The following is a 20764-nucleotide window of genomic DNA, read 5'->3' on the forward strand; positions in this document are numbered from 1 at the left end:
TTATTTTAGTTTCAAAAAAACTGTAGCTGATTAAATTCTATAGATAATAAAAATTACTGATTTTGCTTAGATAGACTTGGAATATTTTAAATAAGTAAGTAATAAACTAATAATTTAGTTCTACTTTATTAAATATTAATTTAAATGAGACTCATTTCTTTTCTTATTTTCTTTACTCAAAAAAACCAATAAAGCTCCTATTAACATGCTCTGTCTATCTTCTTATTCTTTTTGTAGATAAAAATCTTATTTAAATAATTTCTAAATTAAATCTACCTTATATATTAATACAAATATTCTACAAAATATATAAGTTAAATTTAATTATCTAAAATTTGTGTTCAATTTTTTGTTAATAGAATGATTTTTAGATTTTATTGAGAAACTCAAAATTTAAAAAATTATTAAATCCTCTTAACAATACATTTAAACCTCCTTAATTTTTTATTTTAAAATTACTAAAGTATTTTATTATTTATTACTTGAGTTAAAAGGTAAAAGAGAAATTAATATAATTTTATTTACTATTATTCTTTTATCTTTGTTGGATTTATGCATGCATTAATAATTTTTAAAATCTTTATTATGTATAATGATTTATTTAAGATATGTTTACAAGAGAAAATTTGTAATAACAATGTTAGCTGCTTACTGTATGTATTTAAATTACTTGATAATAACATTTTTAAATTAATTCACTAAAAATAATAGAAATTTTATTTATTTATATAGTGATATTTGATCTCTTGAAAGAATAATATAAGTATTGCAAATTTATTACAAATAGCGTACTCATTTATATAAATAAAAAAATGAAAGAATAATAAAAGTAATCCTAAAGCATATATAAAAATCTCTACCTTAAACCATCAGTAGTTGGTATAGGGGATTCTTTTTCAACAGCAGGTTTGTAATAAAGTTAAAATATTCATCAAATTTCTTTAAATAGTTAAGGCAAGAATAGTATGTAACCATAAATAGATTATAAAAAATATTATAGCAAAGAAACCAATAACTTTAGGTCACTAGGTAGAGGTTGATATTTTAATTCAAATTAATATGAGGAATATCATTATCTTATTTTTATTTATTAATTCTATTATATATTTATATCAGGCAAATAAGTTAGTAGTCAAAATAATAAGTCTGAAGAGTAAATAATACTACCTCAAATAAAAGGAAGTAGCTTTTAAAATAAATTTGAAGACATCTAAGTAAATGCATAAATTAAATCAAAAAGTATAAATGGCCAAACTAAATTAAATAATGATCTTAATTGTCCTGCTTAATAGCAAATATATAAATAGTCTGAATAATATAGTAATATATATAAATAGAAAGTTATGAAATAAAATTAGCTAATAAAAAAACGATTATACGAAAATGCCTCTTAAATTTAATCAAACTATGTGCCTTTTACTACTAAAATGTAGGAAATATAAGTTTAACAAAATTCACTTAGCCTTCAAATTAATGGAACTTTAAATTAATAAAAATAAAAGGCTTTACAAGAAAACTTTAAAGCATAATTTATGTCTCCTTAAATAGCAAAAAAAAATTCAGAGATACAACAAAGATAATAAATTGAAAATTAGTTAAATAATAATAATCATAGCGTATTAGTTGTTTCTTCTTAAAATGCTTTGAATGCAAATAGCTTTAAATAAAGTAATTAGAAGCTTAACAACAAAACTTTTAGTAGAAGTTCTAACTAAAATAAAGAAAAATAAGGTTAAAATTTATCATTAAATAATATTTCCAATTCAGTAATTCAAGTAAAAAAAGTAGATTCTAATAAAAGTAATTGTGATAGCGAAAGAAACCATTCAAATTAAATTTAAAATATTTCTGTAAAGCAAGAAAAAGATTAAATATAAGTTAGATCATAAACTGAATGCACTATTGATTAAGATATTGATGATATAACCATATAAAAAGGTTCATAAAAACTGATGGTTAATCTCTCAAAAAATTCATAAACAAAAGGAGTTAAATTTGGTGTCGATAACTTAAGCAAAGATTCAAATAAAATTTCTAGTTTTTGTGGAGTTGAAGAAAAAGGGAGCAAGAAATAAATTGAAGAAATACAGAGTATTTTAAAAAATAAAAAATAAGAAAGTATAAGTTTATCATCTACAGAAATTTAACAAACATAAAAAACTTAATCTACTGTTTAAGATATACTTAATCTTGAAGTGAATTAAGTACTTTCTAGAAAACCAACTTAACCTATGGAGAGCTCAACGTTTTCAAAGGTTAAATCGTCATATGAATAAAATAGTTTGAACAAATGTTTTTCTGAGTTCGATGAAGGAATTTCTGATGAAAATGAAGACAGTTTTGAAATGGAAGAAAGATTAAATGAATTTAATGATGAAATGAATTAGTAGTAAGCTGGCTAAAAAAAAGAGGATTAAGATTAAGATGAAGCTGGTATTGATTAGTATTAAGAAAATTCACCTTAACTTACATATAATGAACCATAAATTATCGAAAAAGTTTAAAATTTTAAAAATCAATTAAGCTAAGAAGATATTTAGGATAATTAGAATGGTAATGAAGGTAATCATAACAATGAAAATGAAGGTGATGATGATGGAGCTACTATAAGCTACAAAAAATAAGTTCAGTAACAAATTATAGAGAAATAGAAAAATAAAGGAATCCTTAAGACATTTACAGTTTAAGAGACTAAAAGATTATTAAAATTACAAAAGAACACATCAAACTATGTTTAAAGACTACAATATATAAAAACTTACTATAATGTATAAGAGAAAAAAATTATGGTTCAAAATACTTAAAACTAGTAGTAATTTATTATAGATATATTTTAAGACGACACTGGTGGTGGTAGGTATGACTGGAAAATTAATGATGTCATGTTAGGTGCAGGCTCACAAGGAAGAGTTTATAAAGCCTTTTGCTAAAAGCAAGTTCGTAATTTTGCTCTAAAAATGATCAATTTAGATGACTTTGAAAGTGACCAAGCTTTGGATGTGATTAACGAAATTTGCTTACTGAAATTTCTAAGAGGTCATCAACCTTTTATTTAGCTTCAAGATGTTTTTGGATTAGAGAGAACTAACTGTAATAAAACTTTTATTAAAATACATTAAACTGCTAAATATATTTATTTATTTTTTTTTACATTTAAAAATAGAAAAAACATTAATTTTAGTTATGGATTATTGCTAATGCAATCTAATGGAGATAATTAATTATAGGAAAGACAACAGACTATATTGGAAAGAAGAAGAATTGATGTTCATTTTTAAGCAGATGCTTGAAGGACTTAAGTTACTTCAAGACAAGAGGATATGCCACAGAGATTTAAAAATGTAGAATATCCTTTTTAGTGCAAAAGATATAAAATATAAAATTGGAGATTTTAGTGAAGGTAAATTCTTGTAAAATAGTTAATAAGAATAGTCCAAGGAAGATTAAATGCTTCACAGTTTTAGAGGGACATGGAAATATTTATCTCCTGAGCTCAGCACAGCTCTAAAGAATGTTGAAGATGTTTGTGCTTATGATCCATACTTGAGTGATTTATATTCTCTGGGAGTTTTATTCACAGACTTAGTTTCTTTGAATGAAGTAAAATTTCAAACCAAAGTTGTGAATGGAAATAAGTCAAAAAACAATAGTAATTATATGACATAAATGTAAGCCTATTTGACAGCGTGCATTTAGAAGAATACATATCCAAAAGTATGCTAGCTTATACTTAGCCTTTTAAACGAGTCTCCAGAAAATAGGAAATCCTTCGAAAGCATCTTAAAATCATACGAGTTAGAAATAGATCTATCTTAGGTAATTCTCTAACAAGACAAAGATATCTCACTTGAAATTGAAAACCAAAGAGAAAATTCTAAAGTCATGTCTCAATACTAAAAGGCTAAAAAATTATTTATTATAGCAGAAGGTTATGAAAAGATTCTTAAATTTGAGAGAGCAATAGAAGCATATTAACAAGTTCTCTAAGGTATTTCTAATTATTTTTTTGATGTCTAGCTTCTTACATTCTGTTAAATTTATTCTATCTTCAGTTGAACATTCTTTAATTTTTATCTTTACATTCACAGACCAAATTTTTTGAGGATCTTATCAATAATTTTATCCAATTTTTGATAAGATTATTCTAAAATTATTTAAATAAATATTTAAACCATTTAAACATTTAATCAATTTTATTAGCTACCATTTACATGAATACAAAGACTATCAGATCAAGAGCTTTATATAATGTAGGAAGATGCTATGAAAAACTTGGACAGTTTATAAAGAGCTTAGAATTTTATTAGCAATGCTACTATTTTAGAAAGAAGATTTATAAACCTGATAGCAGAAGAATAGGTATTTGATAAAAATATTGAATTATAAAATTTATTTTTACAATTAAATGAAAAGGTGAGATTTTAAATGCTTTGGGAATAGCTTATAATAAGCTTGGAAATTAGTAAGAATCTAAAAATTATTATGAATAGAGTCTTTAAATTGCACTCAATATATATGGATAAAACCATATTATTATAGCAAATATGTATAATAACTTAGGTACAGTATATTTCAGCTTAAAATAATATTCAAAGTCATCACAGAATTTTGAATAAGCTATATCTATCTTGAAAGCAATCAATTTAGAATTTTAGTCCTTTGAAATTCTTAATAATCTCTCTGTAAAATCATTAATATTTTTTAATTACAAAATATACTTTCTTAATTATTTTTTCAAGATAGCTTTATAAATTATTTTAAATTAAAAAGATGGTCTATTTAGAATAAGGGAAGTTTACTTAGTCTGAATTGTGTTTAAAAACTGCTTTAGATTTGGTTATCAAACACGAAGGGGAAGATAACTACAGGCTTATAAGTATTTATATAAATTTAGGTACATTACTTTCTGAGCAAAGAAGGTCTGAGGAATAGGACTAAGAAATTAAAGATAGATAGCTTAAATCTATCAATTATTATCAAATTGCCGAATCTTTATGCATCAAATATTATGGTGAATAATACCATCAATTAGGAGAAATATATAATTTAATGGGAATATCTTACTAAAATCTTTAAGACTTTGATAGATCTTTATATTACCTTTTAAAGAGTGAAGATGTGTTAAAAAATAGCAATAATTAAAATATATTATGGCAAACCTATTCTACTTTAGGTGTCTTATATAATATGCAAAAGCTGTACGAAAAATCTATAGAATATTTCAAGAAATCATTGGAAATTCATGATTAAATTGATAGTGATTTATTCAAAAAAGCTGATCTTTGCTATAATATTGGCTGTATTTACTTGTATTCTAAAAAAATTGCTGATTCTAAATATTGGTTTGAGAAATCTCTAAATTTATATGAGTAGAGTGATGAATCACATATAAATATTGCTGTAATTAATAAATTCTTAAAAAAAATATAATTAAAAGAAATTGATGAGAGCTGAAATTATATTTATAAAAATAGCATTATGTATCAATTTCCATGTTAATTTAAAGGTTTAAAGTATTAAATACTCAAATAAGTCATATGTTTATTAATAAAATAAATGGCTAAGTCTGACTTTATTAGAATTTTTGGCGAAGGAGCTTTAAATTTAATTTTCATATAAAAAATGATTTAAGCATTTAATTTAAATTATAAAATATATTTAAATAAATTGGGTTTATTTTAAATAAAATAAATTAAAATGAATATCTAATTAACTCTTTACTATTTGATAAAATACTCAGATATATTTTAATTATTTTCACATATTTAAAAAAATTTTTGAGAAAGTAAAATCAATTCCATATTTTAATAAAAATAATTCACATGATAACTATGATAAAATAATTATTTTTGCTTCTCTTACATTTTTGATAAAAAAATTTATGAATATTAATATATAATGCATTTATAATTTAAAATTAAATATATGATGATATATTTCTGAAAGAATATACACTCTATTTTACAAAAGAATATGATAGGTTTATATCGAATGGAATAGAAAAGCCAACTAAAATAATTTTAAGCTATTAATTAAATTCTTATAAAATGGGTTTATTATAAATAAACTAAACTAATTTTAATATCTTAACTCAAATCTATATGGTGAAATTTTTTGAATACATTTTAATGATTTATACAATTTTTTTACTCTTTTTGAGAAAGAAAAATATAATCTCATGTTTAAATAAAAATAATTCACATAATGGCTTTTATAAAATAATTAATTTTAGCTTTGCTTACATTTTTGATACTAAAAAATATTGAAAATTAATAAATAAAGTATTTAATAGTACAAGATTAAATATATGATATTTTTCTGACAGAATATACACAATTTTTTAGTAGTAGATGATAGGTTAATACCAAATTGAATAGAAAAAGCTAAAATAAATATAATAATACATTCAAAATATAATAATTAATAGTTTTTGATAATAAAGTCATACCAATTTGTATTGTTAGGAAATAAATAGATTAGAAGGACATACGCAAATATAAATATTTATAATAGTCTATAATTTAATTATTTTATTATTTGATCAAATAATAATCTGAATGAAATTTGCTCAATTAATTTCTTCAAAAACTGTTCCCGAATGGAAAAAATCATATTTAGACTATTAATTGTTAAAGAAAACATTAATACCTTTTAAGCTCACTTAAAAATTATGTGTTAAAACTAAGTTTTATAAGGGAGAAGAATCAATAAACCTTGTAGGAATGAAGTAAGATGATCAACAATTCTAAAAATTTAAAGAAATGTTCGAAAGTAATTTGATATCTGAAATTGATAAGATAAATTAATTTTTCCAATTCAAATTACTAAATGTAATTCATATTTGGAAAGGATTATATGAATCATACTTACATATAAATTGCAAAAGAAAAAAACTAGAGTCTGATTTTGATAAGTAATACAAAAACTTAAAAACAGCCTTCCATGCATATTACAGATAGATAAGACTGCTTAGAGGTTATGCTGATATAAATAAAGATGGTGTAAGGAAAATTTTAAAGAAATACAAGAAATATACAAGATATATTATCACAAGCGATGATCTAGTTGAAAAGTATGAATTTTTCGATTAATATTTAAATTGCTAAAGAATAAATCTTTTTAGTTTGCAAGAATATATTCGTTTAGATTTTAGTTTTACTCTCAATTATATAAGAAAAGTTGAATAATTCCTATTTAAAAGATTTTTTCAAAAAAAATGACATATTTGAACTGATTAAATGTCAATTGATTTTAATATAAAAATTGTTTTATTTGTGAATCTAAAAATTAAATTAAAAAAATCTTTTTATCTTTTAAAAATTATTTCTATTATTTTAATTAGAATTTAGTTTAAAATCAGAGATGGATTTCTTTAAAGAAATGAAGAAAAACTGAATACTTTAATAAGTGAAGTAGAAGCAGTTTATCTTAGCTTTTTTTACACAAGATTTAATCGAAAAAGAGGTAAAGAAGAACTAGAAAAGGCATATAATTTTTAAGGAGATTCAAGCAATCTTTTTATGTTTGGTATCTTTACTGGGCTTGCTATTTTGCTTGTTTGTTTAATTTTTTATGGGGTATCCTAAGATGAGACGAGTTCAGGTACAGATGCTTTTAGTTTAATATTTCCAATTTATCGTGGAATCGGTCTGATCATTTTGTAAAATAATTATGATGCTGTATTTATTAATTGAATTTATCTCTTTTGATACTTAACATTAGGTATCAGTGGTTAATTGGGTGGAATGTATACATTTGGGAGAAGTATTAAGTTAACTATAAATTGATTTTCAAGTTTAATCATCACTTCAGCACAGTATCTCAGATTCTGTAGAGGGCTGCTATATTTACATTTCTTTTTTTGTTATCATTTTTTGCCTTTACCTTAGTAAAATAGCATGAATAACCTACATTATAAGGAATATTACCCTTGTTGGTATGGGTGGCATTTTTAGGTTACATCTTTTTCCCTTCTGAGAAATGGTTTAATCCTTAAGGTAGAAAGTATTTCTATAAACTCCTAAAATTAATCCTTTGTATGCCTTTCAGGAAAATGGAGTTCAGAATAGGCTGGGCAACAGATCAGTTAGTTTCTTTTATTACTCCTTTAAAGGATATTGTTACAGCTATACTTTTCTACACTTGTGATTTTAGTTCTAACAAAATAGCTTCAGATAGTAAGTTATATTTTAATTCTTAAAATTGAGGCTATATCAGTTTAACAATTTATATAGGAACAAGCAGTATTTAATAGATAATCTTAACAGGCTTTGTTATGGCAACTATCCCTTCAATAATGAGAAGTATTTAATGTTGTAGAGCAATGTACGATGAAAAAAAATATTTCGGAACAAATAATTTTTATAATTTACTTAAGTATCAAAGTTCTTTATTAACAAGTATTTTAAGTTTTATGCTCTCTCTAATTAAATTTAATAAATGGGATTCTTACTAAACTCCTTTCCTTGTTGTTTGGATAATCAGTTCTGCTGTTTCTACTCTTTACAGTTATTATTGGGATTTAAAAAAAGATTGGGGTTTCTTGACCAAATCTAAGAATAAATGGTTGAGGTGAAATATTAAATTTTAAAAGAATTTATTTATTTATTCATTCATTTTAATAAAACAGAGATCATTTGGTCTACAAAAACCCTAACATATACTATGCAGTCTTTATAAGCAACTTTATACTCCGTCTTGCTTGGGTATTCAATATATCACCAGGTTTCCAGGTTAGTTTTATCCCAAATAAAGATTTGTTTAACTTTGTTATTGGGCTTTTAGAAATGTTTAGAAGGTAAACATTTTTTAAAGATTATCTTATTAGATATTTAAAATTTATTTGTTTAGGTGCTAATGGAACTTATTTAGGGTTGAATTGGAACATGTGAAAAACTGTGATAGTTTCAAAGCAGTTGATGACACTTCTCTTGCTATTAAGAATCTTGATAGTACAATCGAAAAAGATTACTAAGATAGAGACTAAGACAAAATGGACAGACTTAAATAAAAACAAAATTTAACAATTCACAAATAAGCAATGTCTAAGCACTTAATTGAAAACATAAAAAACCACTTCTTTTCAAAGTATTATCAAAAAGATAAGTCTTAGGAAATTAATAAAATAAATAAAGAGATAAATATATTTAAAAATAGAATATATTCAAAACTAAATTGAAAATTAAGTTTTTTTTTAAAAAAAACAACTCTTCATTTAAACAAGAGTTATAAGATTTACATTTTATCATAAAAATTAAAAAAATTTATTGCTATTTTTGTCACATTTATCATAGAATTAGCAAGCTAGTTAAAAAATCATTAATATTATATGTTTTATAATTAAAATTATTGAATCTTACAAATTTCTTTTTGAATTTATCATTATTATATTTTTCAATTTAAAAATATTTTAAGTTTAAAAAAATGTATTAATTATTATTATTACATTTATTAACTTAAAAAATAAATTATATCATTTAACATGATTTATTCAGATTTGTTCAAATAATATATTGAATTTAAAAAAATGAATGTTATTATTTTAAATCTTAAAAACTTCAATAAATAAAAAATATATTAATTTAAATACAAAATGATTCACTTAGGTTCATCAATTTATTTAAAAAACTATTATCGTTTTAACATAATTTATTTAATGCTTTAAATAAAAATTATTAATGCTTATTTGTTTATAATAATACTTATTATAAAATTAAAAATTAAGCTAAATCAATCTAGTTGTTTTACTTATTTTCACTCTCAATTTTAATTTTAATAATTAATTAATTTAAGAAAGATTAATTTAATTACTTTTATATATTAGCAAAAAAAATATATTAACAGTAAAAAATAATAGTAACCCCTTTATTAATCAATTATTTATTTATTTTATTTGAAATTCATAAAATTTATAAATTTTTAAAACTAAATATTTTTAATTTACTTTAATACATATAATTTAGTAGTTTATTTGTTTATAAGATATAAATTTGTTTAAAGATTTATATTTATATTTAGCAGAAAATTTAGTATTAAAAATATTTTATAATAAGAATGTAAAAAAACATTGTTAAATATGTCAAAAAATAGAATATATTTTTTGTGGATTTTATGTTGGATTTTGAGGTTTCTATTCCAGCTCAAATGTTGCTATATGTTCTGGAGTATCATTTTGTATTCTAGCTATAGGAGAAATGGCATTAACTTTCTCTATTTATTCAACAAAATCCTATTCTTACTCCTATATACCAACTTAATCATTTACTTCTGTATAGTACTAAATAGGGTAGTCTTGATTTTAATCTTTACTACCCTACATCTCTAGAGATTTTATATATTCTTTGTCTATTTATTTTTATTGTTCTTCATTTTAAAAGTGAAAAAGACACTCTTCAGTATCTAATCTAACTTATTTTCTTCTAATACGCTAATCTTTATAGTATTTTACAAGGAATTTTTGCTTGCTTCTAGTTATTTCAATACCATGGCCATGTTTTTTATCATCAAAAAATTCACCTTAATAAAAAATTATATCTGATGAAAATGGATATCTTAGAACACCAACCCCATTTCTTTTATCATTTCTGAATTCTCCTTCATATATTTCTTTACCATTTTTTCTTACTTGCTTACCATAGTTATATTTTAAACCTTTTCTATATTCACCCTAAAATTATATTTTTTTGCTTTTAAAGACACCTGGTCCCTCTCTTATACCATTTCTGAAGAATCCTTCATAAACACCCTTATTTTTGTTGTATGTCAATTTACCTTTTCCATTAAATTCATTTCTATCAAACTACCCTTCAAACACTGATTTATTTTTTAAGATGCATCTACCCTATCCGTGCATTACATATCTAATTTTTTTTCATTTAATTTTTAATATTATTTTTATTATTAAAAAGGTAATTAGAAAATATATAAGTGTTTTCATTAAATTTTTTGAAATATCTATCAGTTTTCAGTTTATTGTAAAAATTTATAAAAGTATTTACGTTTATGTTTCTAAATCGTAAATAACTTCTCCTTCATAAGAAAGATAGGTAGGATGACCATCAAAAAATATCTAACCATGTGTAAGGAAATTATTTTCAAAGTTTCCTCGATATAGAACTTACTTTTTATTTGAATATTCACCTATCCCGTTATACATTCCTTGATGTATGTAGCCTTCATAAAAATGTTAACTATTATAATTTATCTTTGTAAAGTATGGGACTGTTGGATCAGGGTGATATTTTATTGTAAGGGAGTTAGTTTTCTTAAAAATAAGGAAACCATCTTCGAAGCGACTACACCTAAAATTTCCCACAAAACAAAGGCCTGACAACATAAAAGTTGTATTGTATGGTTAATCTTTACAAAATATTTCGTTTAAATAATTTCCTATTGTTTTGTCTTAAGAATTAAATAGCTCTAGAGGATGAAAAAATTGAATTGAAAAAACAGAATGATCTAAAACAACACAAGTGTCATTGAGAATATAAATAGTCTTTTGTTTTGAATTTTATATTACTATGGGGATATTATCAGCTGCACAAATAGTTCCTTAATCATTATCAAAGAACCCTGTAACTTTATTTCCAAACAAATCTTCATACATTTTCTTTTAGCTTTTCCAGTAAGTTAAAAATTATTAAATGAGAGCTAAATAGTTGAGACTTTTTGATTCCTCAATCCTCTTTAAAAATGCTCCTTCCATTTATTCTTACTATTGTTGCTTCACATTCTTTATCTGTGTTATCACATCTTTTTCTAATAAACTTTCTATTGAGCTATTTATAGGAGCTCCTCTCTCATCATATGAAATTTATGAGTAGGGGTTTCCAGAAATAGTATCAATAACTTCAATCTAATAAAAAATATATTTTATCAAAAAAAAACAAACATTTTTTTAAGATTTTTACATTTTATGGAACACAATTGGAAGAGAAGTATCCTAGTATTATATCATTACTTGGGTTTATTAATATACCTTCACCTTTAATCACGTCTTTTAAACTAAAATGAGTTATATTAAGCTCCGGATTGTGAAGTATGTAGCTATTCTTATAGCTATCTCTATAATAGACAATACAATCTTTATAATTCACCCAAACAAATGTATTACTTCCTGTTATAAAAATACTTTCATTAGTTCCTTCTCTTTGACATTTTTCTATTTCTGAAGAGATATCTAAAACCAGATTATCAGAATATTCCAAAAGCTTCTCATAATTATCTATACCTGCTGCAATTTTTGTATTTAATTTCAACTGTTGAAGTAAAAAGCTTGCAATTTCTTCACTAGAGCTTCTTATTTCAGAATCATAGACTATGCTCATTTAAATAATTTTCAAGTAAATCTTGTTAAATAAAATAAATTAAATAAAATTAATTATAAAATAACTTACATCTAAAATATCTGGAGGTATTTTTATTTTAGTAATTGATGCTTCGCTGTTTTCTAAATTTTGATAAGAACTCTAATTACTCTTTTGTAAATATTCTTCTTTCTCTTTATTTAGGATTGTAGAAAGATAGTAAGGATTTTTTAATTTTGCCAATTCTTAAATATAATCACTATTATTAACTAGGTTTATAAGAGGTTTCTTAAATATTGTATGGAATAGGATTGAGCCTAAAGCCCAGATATCACATTTAGCTCTTTGCATTTCCATGTTTCCTACAAATACTTCTGGCGCATATTCGTTACGATTTATAGTTTAATTAGAATTTTAATGATGTTTTTATTTTTAAATGATTTGTTCATTTATCTCAGTTATATCTAATGATACAACATTTGAAATTGAAAAATCATAGTGATACAATTAAATCAGTGTAATAATATTAGGTAGATAAATTTTTCCTCCTTTCCTATAAAGTATATTAGTTCCCCAATAGTTGATCAACCCAAATTATTCATTCAAATGCAATGCTAGTGCTATCTGGTATAGCTGATATATCTCTATAAATGTTAAATCAGAATTCAAAGTAAGTTTTTCATCATATGTCTCTGAAAGTACATACCAAACCTATTCATTCATATAAAAACCATAGTATTTTAAACAAAATGAGCTGCTTCTCTTAATAAGAGGATAGAAATCATCACTAAATATTTTTTCAACGTTAGGAATTTTTGTAATTTAAAATTTTTAGCTAGTATTAAATTTAAAGTAGCCATATCCATTTTAACCATTAAAAAATGAGTTTCCATTTTATTATCTCGAACCTTCATTGGTGTTATCAATCGAATCTTTGTTTTCACCTGTAAAAACCAAATCTTCATTTGTGAATACAAGAATTTCATCTTGCATAAACTTACCTTTCAAAGATATATTATATTATTTATCTAATTTCATGTAAAAATATTATTAAAGTATATTCTCTTCTTTTTTATTTGGCAAAATTTCTTTTGAATCTTTTGGGTAAGATATATTATTAGCATCTTCCTATTTGCTCAAATTATTTTAATTATTTGTTTAATCACTTTGTAAGTTTTATTATGTCTAAATCTAACTCTAAGAGCCTTCTTTTAAATAATGATCATTTTCCTAAATAGAAATATATTATGATGATTGCTCTTATTTCTTATCAAATCTACTACTGCTCTACACTATAGACTTAGAATGAGAATTCATTTAAAAGTCATTTACAGATTCTAACTAATTTTCAGATTATGTAGGATATCTCTGATTGGAGTGAGAAGTTACTTTAACTTCACCAACAGATTGCATTGATAATTTGTTTTTAGTGTACTGCAAGGAATGTTCCGATTTTTCTTCAATCTGTTCTAGTTATTTCTAAACACGAATATAATATTATCTCTACAAATCATTTTATCCCTGCATAGCTTCTAATTCGATTTAACCTTAGCGATTAGCTCTTTCTTGATCTTGAAGCTACTTTTCTCTTTGTATTTCTTCTGTTTTTTTCATATAAAAATACTTTAGGATATTGTAGTTAATTTTTTCCAAAGAGAATATTTATGTAGCTTTAAGGATATTTTAATTTTTAACAATCAAGAGTCTCAAAGACTGCACATCTAATGGAGTACTAGCGGCTGATTAAATGGACATTTTTAGCAAATTCTTCCTTTTAAAAAAATCATAATTACTAATACAGTTTCCTATAGAGTAATTTTTTCCTGGTGGAAAAAGGATGTTGTATCCTATATGAACTAAATCTTCGTAGTGTTGCTTAAGAGTAGATGTTATGTATTACATTTGAGATTTCTCTTTAAATAAATAAATTTTTGCTAAAATGCTAGTTTTAACATCTCTCGTTTAAAGCTGAAGTAATTGCTGATACAACTACTTTGAAAATAAATTTTAATCTGTTTACTCTGTTTCATGCTAATTTTTCTTTCTCTTTTTAATCTTAATAATATTTCCTTAACTTTCTTGTAGTGTGTAAACTTCAGCTTTTTTAGTGAATTAAGGAGGCAATGAATTCTTTACCAATGCTTTTGCTACCCTTTTTTATTCCTTTGTTACCTATTCTGATACTTTATCTAAATTTTTTTTTATAAAAAGCTTGCATAAATAGTCTCTCATTAACTCATAGTATCCGTGCTTTAAAAGGACTTTTAAGAGAGAATATGACTATAAAACATTCTTTTGAAGAAAAACACCTCCTCTAAACAATAATTTAGCTAAAATAAGATTATCAAAAAGCTTAAATTAACTTTGTGAAATATTTGAGATTATAGTGAATACACAAAGGGCACCAAAATAATCTTTTTCTTCTTATGTAAAGACACATTTAGATAAAAGATACAAATCATATGCTTCTATTCTACTTTTAGCTATTTCTTTTAATTCTTCTAGACTCTCCTTCACCTTGGAGTGTCTTATCTAGCACTAAATTACCATGACAGCTAAATAGGGCTTTTTATGTTTCTCTTATAAACTTGGTTGCAGCAAATTCAAAATATCTTTGTACAATCCATTATAGCATAAAAGACTATAAAGTATTTGAATAGATTTTTTCTCGCCTAACAGCAGCAATAAATTATAGCATCTGAGCCCTAAAACAGTGTTTTGATCTATGATAATACTTTTTTCTCCTAACATCTATATTGAATCATAATAAAGCTCCTATATTTATTAAAGTTAGCTTAATTTAATAAATAATTTATAAGTTAGAATTTCAAATTATTATACCATAAATTTAAAAATATAATAAAAAAATGCATAGTACTTTGAAAGCAAAATTTATCCAGTTCTATTCTTGTTTTTTTGTTAAAATTTCATTGTTAATAATACAACTTTTTATTGCTAACCATTCCTAGTTCTTTCTAATATCTAAAGGGGTTAAATGATAAAGCTAATCTTTCTCCTTAACTGTAATTTCAGAAGCAAAGACTAAATCATTATCACTTTCATCAATTAGAGTCTACTTGTTGTGAATTTTTTAATAGAATTTAACCATCTCATTATATAAAAAAATACTGTGGCGAATACCACTTACTTTCATATTCTTTAGTCTCTCAATAATTTTATTTAGGATATTGGTCAATTAATCTTTATTTTCTCTATCTTCTTATCTCTATTTATTTATATCGCTTTGCATGTCGCTTTTAACGTTTATCATATACTTCCTATCAGGATCATAATAATAGTGAACAAAATTAATAAGGTTTTCTCCTCCGAAATATAAATCCTTTCTCAATAAATCTTCCATAAAATCTCCATGAGATTAACCAAAGCAGTCAAACAAGCCTATTAATATTTACATCCCTCCTATCTTTGGTATCATAGGTAAATTATGAGGGCAATGATTAAACCCAAAATTCATTATATTTTTTAGAGAAGCATAAAACGCATCTACTAAATTTCCCTAAACAACCAAACATAAATTGTGCATTAAAGATGAAATGATATCATCATCCTTTTCAGTGAATTTAATTTCTTAATTTCTATCTTTTTATAAGGCCTTCATGAGTAAGCTTGCAGTATATGACCCTTCATTTGAAAGTTGCTTTAAAGTTTCTATTGCTAATTTTTTTTATTCACTATTGGAGTAAAAGTAATTGTAGAAATCGTGAGTTTAGAACTGATGTACTCTATATTATCCTGCATGATACATTTCCATTATTTTATCTGAATTAATTTCTAGAAAGTCACACAAAAACATTATTTAAGCCTTAGGTATTGAGCTATTGTTTGTAATTACCCAAAGCTGATCTATTTCAATCAATTTTAAATCGCTGACTTCAAGAGTTTACTTTTCTGAAAGCCTTTAAGCATCAGAGTCTTATTTATTTATGTTCCTTCCCTCTTTTTCTGTATTAAGTTTAGGTGTCTTAGGATTGGCTTAAGATTACCTCATTTCTTCTAATTTGAAATGCAGATTGAAAATAAATATACTTAGTACTTGATTTAAAGCTAAAATCCTATTTTTATTGAACTTTGATAACTTTATTAACTATGAATTAATTAATAATAAACTAACTTTTTGGCTGGAATAGTAAATAGTAATAATTAATAAAGGATGATCAACTACCAATTAGTAGATACATTTTGGATCTTTTTTAAATTATTCAAATTATTGATTAATTGATTGATTATTCTTTCATTTAAAAAACCAATTAAATTGTAATTTATATTTATTATCGTTTTGCTTTTTAAATCTTATCAAAAATTAGACAGTTTCATGCTTTGATAAAAAATTAATATTTGGTAATAATTGGTATCGAAATTTGTGTTTGATCAAAAGAATCGAAATTATATTAATTACTAAAAATTTCAAATATTAATTTTTAATGAAAATAATAATATATGTACACATTAATTAGATGCTAATATCTACTAATGCTTGAAATAATTAATTATAGTGAATCTATTTTTTACATTAATAAATAAAGAAATAAAGGCCTATTTAAATTTTAATTATAATCAACTCAATTAATAATAGTACCTTAAAAAATATTTTATTTACACAAGAGATATAATTAATTTACTTATTTAGATATGATATTGAAATAGTAATAGAAATTGATAGATCAGTAATTTATATAAATTTAATCATCGTACTTCACAAAATCGTGAGGAAAAATAAAGTGTTATTAAATATTTTATTAGTTTTTTTGACAATTTTGTTATTGTTGAAGTAAGTGAACTCCATTTTCAAGATATTTTTATTACATTTTTTAATAATGTTTTTTAGAAGAGTTTTAACTTTAGACATTTCCAGTTGTTGGTGATATCTAGTAGTAATCTTGATCGCTTTAAGGCTAAGGTGTTTATGAGATTTGTACATTTTATTTTAGTTATTACATATAAGAATTAAACTCTTATCGGTGAGCTTCTGTAGGAGAATATAATTGTCTTGGAGGTTACAACGGTCTCAGAAGCATTTTTTGCTTTTTATCGTATTAAGATGGATTTTTTAATTTAATCAATTTATTGGTTTCATTCTTTTTTGGTTTTGGATCAAAATTGCCTATTATTTCATAATGGCCTGGTCCTGGGTTTTCATTTTGAATATCATCATAGTTATTTTCATTAATGAATTTATCATCTTCTAAATACCTTGGCGATAGCTTTTTAGGACTTCTTGAAAAACTTCTTCCTTTATAATTTTGTTATGTATTTGGAATAGATATCAAACTAAAATCTTATTTAGCAAACATTCTATTTATATCTATTTCATAAAGTGTATTTCCTCTCTGCCTAGATTTACTTTAATTCCCAAACTTTGGATCTACAAATTCTAGCGAAGGACTTTCATTATTGCTATGAGAGTTTTAAGGATATTTAAGGTTTTATGCATTTAAAAAAGATTCGTCTCTCTTCGACTGAGCAAATTTAAAGGATATACCTTTCTTTTATAGATAATTATCATTAATATATTTAGCTGGTCCTGGACTCAAATTCTGTCCATCAACAATAGATTTTCGTCTATTTAACATTTTTTTGTTAATAAGTTCAGTTGTTAAGTATTTGCTTAGTGTTTCATTTGTATTAATAGTTGAGGGCTCTGTATATATCTTAGCTGTAGGAGCTTTAGGTTAAACTAATTCATACTTGACACTATAATGTCCAGGTCCTGGAAGATGTTAATTTATAATTTGAGGCATATTTTAATCAATAGGACTGCTAACCTCACTTTTCATTCGATGTGATCTCTTTTTATTATTTTCTCTTTTGTCTAAACTTTTATTTTCCCTTTATTTGATCGGTGTATTTTATCTTTCATTATTTTATAAAAAAAATTAAGGAGACTATTAGGCTTTAGCTGAAAGCTGTTAAGAATTATCATCAAAAATAATCCTTTTATGATGTATATAAGGAAGCATTAAAAATTAGGAATTAATTATTATTTTTAATTTGGTAATTATTATAAAATTTGTTTTTTATCCAAACAAAAACCATAAACATTATCTTTGATTTTAAACCATTCTTTATAATAATTTATTTTTCTTATTAAAAAATGGAGTCACATCTCAAAATAATTCATTTTAATTTTTGAAAATTTTGAAATTCCAAAAATCTTTTATAATTAGAAAGAAGAGGCTCATTAATATCTTTAGAAAAAATATAATTAATTGAACGTCTGATCAGAGCGTTACATTAGATTACAAAATAGGCCCAGTAAAATTTGGTAATTTTTTAAAAAAAAAGATATTTTCCATTTGGTGAAAGGAAAATAATAAATAAATAAATAAAAAAAACAAATTTTTTGTAATTGAGAAAAAAAGAAGTATTTATGTTGAAAATCACAGATATTAATAATCTCCCTAATAATTAAGATTATTAAAAAGTAGAAATTGATTTGAAAGCAAATCTTTTTGGAGAGAAAGGTATAATTGAATTAAATTCTTTTTTGGAAAACTTAAATAGCCTTTCAAGCTTATAAGTTTTATTAAGACCTACCTTCTATGATACTTACGATGAGGATGGTTGTGAAATATCAAAAATTAAAGATGGCGAAGGTGATAATGCGGCTTCTGGTTTAAGCTGTGCTTTAGCAAATTTAAAAACCCTTTCAGCTTTGAAACTCAGTTTATCTAAAAATGACATAAGGGATAGGGGTTTTTCTGTTTTAGGATCTGCTTTAGAAAACTTAACTTAACTAAATTCTTTGAATCTTGATTTGTAAAGTAGTCCTATATGTGAAAAGGGAGCATTTGACTTATTTTAATCTTTAGGAAAAGTATCTAGCCTGACACATTTGACACTCTAACTATGTTCTTTTTCTCTTCGCTCAAAAGGCGCTTCTGCATTAGGTTCTGGATTATCAAAGTTAAGTAATCTAATAGAACTTAAAGTTTATCTTTATTCAAATAGTATTGATGAAGAAGGTGGTTCTGCTTTTTGTTCAGCTTTAGCAAACTTAACTAAATTATAAAATTTTGTGCTTGATATATCTTGGAATAAAATTGGTTCAAAGGGTGCTTCTGCTTTAAATTCTAGTTTATTAAATTTAACTGACCTATCAACTTTAGAACTTACAATAGATTATTGTAATATTAGCGATTAAGATGTCATAAATCTAGGCTCTACTATATCAAACTTAGTTAACATATCAAGTTTAGTAGTCAGATTTATAGGGAATTAATTAAGTGGATAAGGTTTATCTGGTTTCATCTCTAATTTTGCAAAGTTGATTAAGATATAAGCTTTAAACATCGATTTTTCCAATAATAATATTGGTCAAAATTTTCCATCTGATTTATTCTCTCCTCTAGAGCATTTAACTAATCTCCAAGATTTTAAATTTAATTTACAGAAAAATGGAATACGTAGTTAGAGTGCTTAATATTTAGGCTCTGAATTAGGAAAGTTAACTAACCTTACAAAATTGACACTTCAAATAAATGACAATTAAATTGAAGATGGACTTTCTGATTTAGTATCTCATTTTAAAAACTTAACAAAGCTCAAAATTTTGAATCTTCCTTTATATAGTAATAATATATAAGCTTAGGGAGCATCTGGTTTAGGCTCTGCTTTAGCAAATTTAACTTAGCTATAAGATATGAATATTGAATTATTCTCCAATAAGATAGGCACAGCTGGAATGGCTGGTTTAAGTTAAGGTTTTACAAACTTAACTAACCTCTAAACTTTACATCTTTAGTTAATGATAAATCATATTGGGAATGAGAATTCATCTACTTTTGGTACTTTTTTAGATAACTTAAAAAATCTCTAAAAATTCTCACTTAGTTTATGCTACAATAAATTAAACGCATAGAGTATATTTAGCTTGGGCACTTCTCTAGCAAATCTAACTAAACTCAAAAATTTAAACATCGATATAATGAATAATTAATTGGGGTAAGAGGGTGCATTACTACTGGGTTAAGCTTTGGCAAAGTCAAATAGTATCGAAATATTGCACATCATGTTAAACAACAATAATATTGGCGAAAAGGGTGCATCTGATTTTTTAGTTGCTTTATCAAAGTCATAAAGTCTCATTATATTTACAATTTACTTGTACAACAACGATGTCTATGGAATCAAATTAAAAAAAAGATTTGAAAGAAAAATATAAAAAGCTTCTTAATTAATTAAATCCGAAGTAAAAATGGATTTTTGAAAATCAACTAAAATATGAAGTAGATTATTCAGGAGTTTTTAAATAAATTCAAATGGTTTAAACTAAATAAAGAATAATTTATTTTAAAATATTAGATGTACACTAAATATCCTTTTAAATAATCAAATAATGGTAGTTATATATTTTATTGTATAATATAAAAATATAAAATCTATTCGCTGAATATCTTTATTTTTTTTATTTTTGTTTTTACCACTTTATAAAATAAATT

The 20764-nt window shown here is 24.0% G+C and overlaps 5 protein-coding genes across 5 annotated transcripts; 4 read left to right on the plus strand and 1 right to left on the minus strand. All coding sequences in view use genetic code 6, as the record gives it.

The window, feature by feature from the left end:
• Window positions 1-710: 710 nt before the first annotated feature.
• Window positions 711-5454, plus strand: TTHERM_00728950 (tetratricopeptide repeat protein; the record flags this gene model as incomplete). The annotated part of the gene is made up of 6 exons (XM_001022680.3): window positions 711-1035; window positions 1117-3090; window positions 3164-3988; window positions 4201-4359; window positions 4414-4682; window positions 4771-5454. Exons 1-6 carry the CDS (start codon window positions 813-815, stop codon window positions 5452-5454), a joined length of 4134 nt encoding a protein of 1377 aa, XP_001022680.3. The 5' UTR covers window positions 711-812.
• Window positions 5455-6557: 1103 nt separating this feature from the next.
• TTHERM_00728980 (EXS family protein) lies at window positions 6558-9178 on the plus strand (the record flags this gene model as incomplete). Its single annotated transcript, XM_001022683.3, has 6 exons — window positions 6558-7072; window positions 7343-7660; window positions 7723-8177; window positions 8235-8571; window positions 8630-8797; window positions 8851-9178. The coding sequence occupies 6 exons, from the start codon at window positions 6558-6560 to the stop codon at window positions 9176-9178; spliced, it is 2121 nt and encodes a 706-aa protein (XP_001022683.3).
• Window positions 9179-10078: 900 nt separating this feature from the next.
• TTHERM_00728990 (MORN motif protein) lies at window positions 10079-16314 on the minus strand (the record flags this gene model as incomplete). Its single annotated transcript, XM_001022684.2, has 5 exons — window positions 10079-10859; window positions 10998-11854; window positions 11910-12347; window positions 12396-15080; window positions 15184-16314. 5 exons carry the CDS (start codon window positions 16312-16314, stop codon window positions 10079-10081), a joined length of 5892 nt encoding a protein of 1963 aa, XP_001022684.2.
• A 1257-nt stretch (window positions 16315-17571) lies between these two features.
• On the plus strand, window positions 17572-18015 carry TTHERM_000729009 (hypothetical protein; the record flags this gene model as incomplete). Its single annotated transcript, XM_012799344.1, has 1 exon — window positions 17572-18015. One exon carries the CDS (start codon window positions 17572-17574, stop codon window positions 18013-18015), a length of 444 nt encoding a protein of 147 aa, XP_012654798.1.
• Window positions 18016-18693: 678 nt separating this feature from the next.
• On the plus strand, window positions 18694-20532 carry TTHERM_00729010 (kinase domain protein; the record flags this gene model as incomplete). Its single annotated transcript, XM_001022686.3, has 1 exon — window positions 18694-20532. The coding sequence occupies one exon, from the start codon at window positions 18694-18696 to the stop codon at window positions 20530-20532; it is 1839 nt and encodes a 612-aa protein (XP_001022686.1).
• Window positions 20533-20764: the final 232 nt, after the last annotated feature.

Source organism: Tetrahymena thermophila, assembly GCF_000189635.1.
Source record: "Tetrahymena thermophila SB210 genomic scaffold scf_8254476, whole genome shotgun sequence".
Taxonomy (NCBI): domain Eukaryota; phylum Ciliophora; class Oligohymenophorea; order Hymenostomatida; family Tetrahymenidae; genus Tetrahymena; species Tetrahymena thermophila.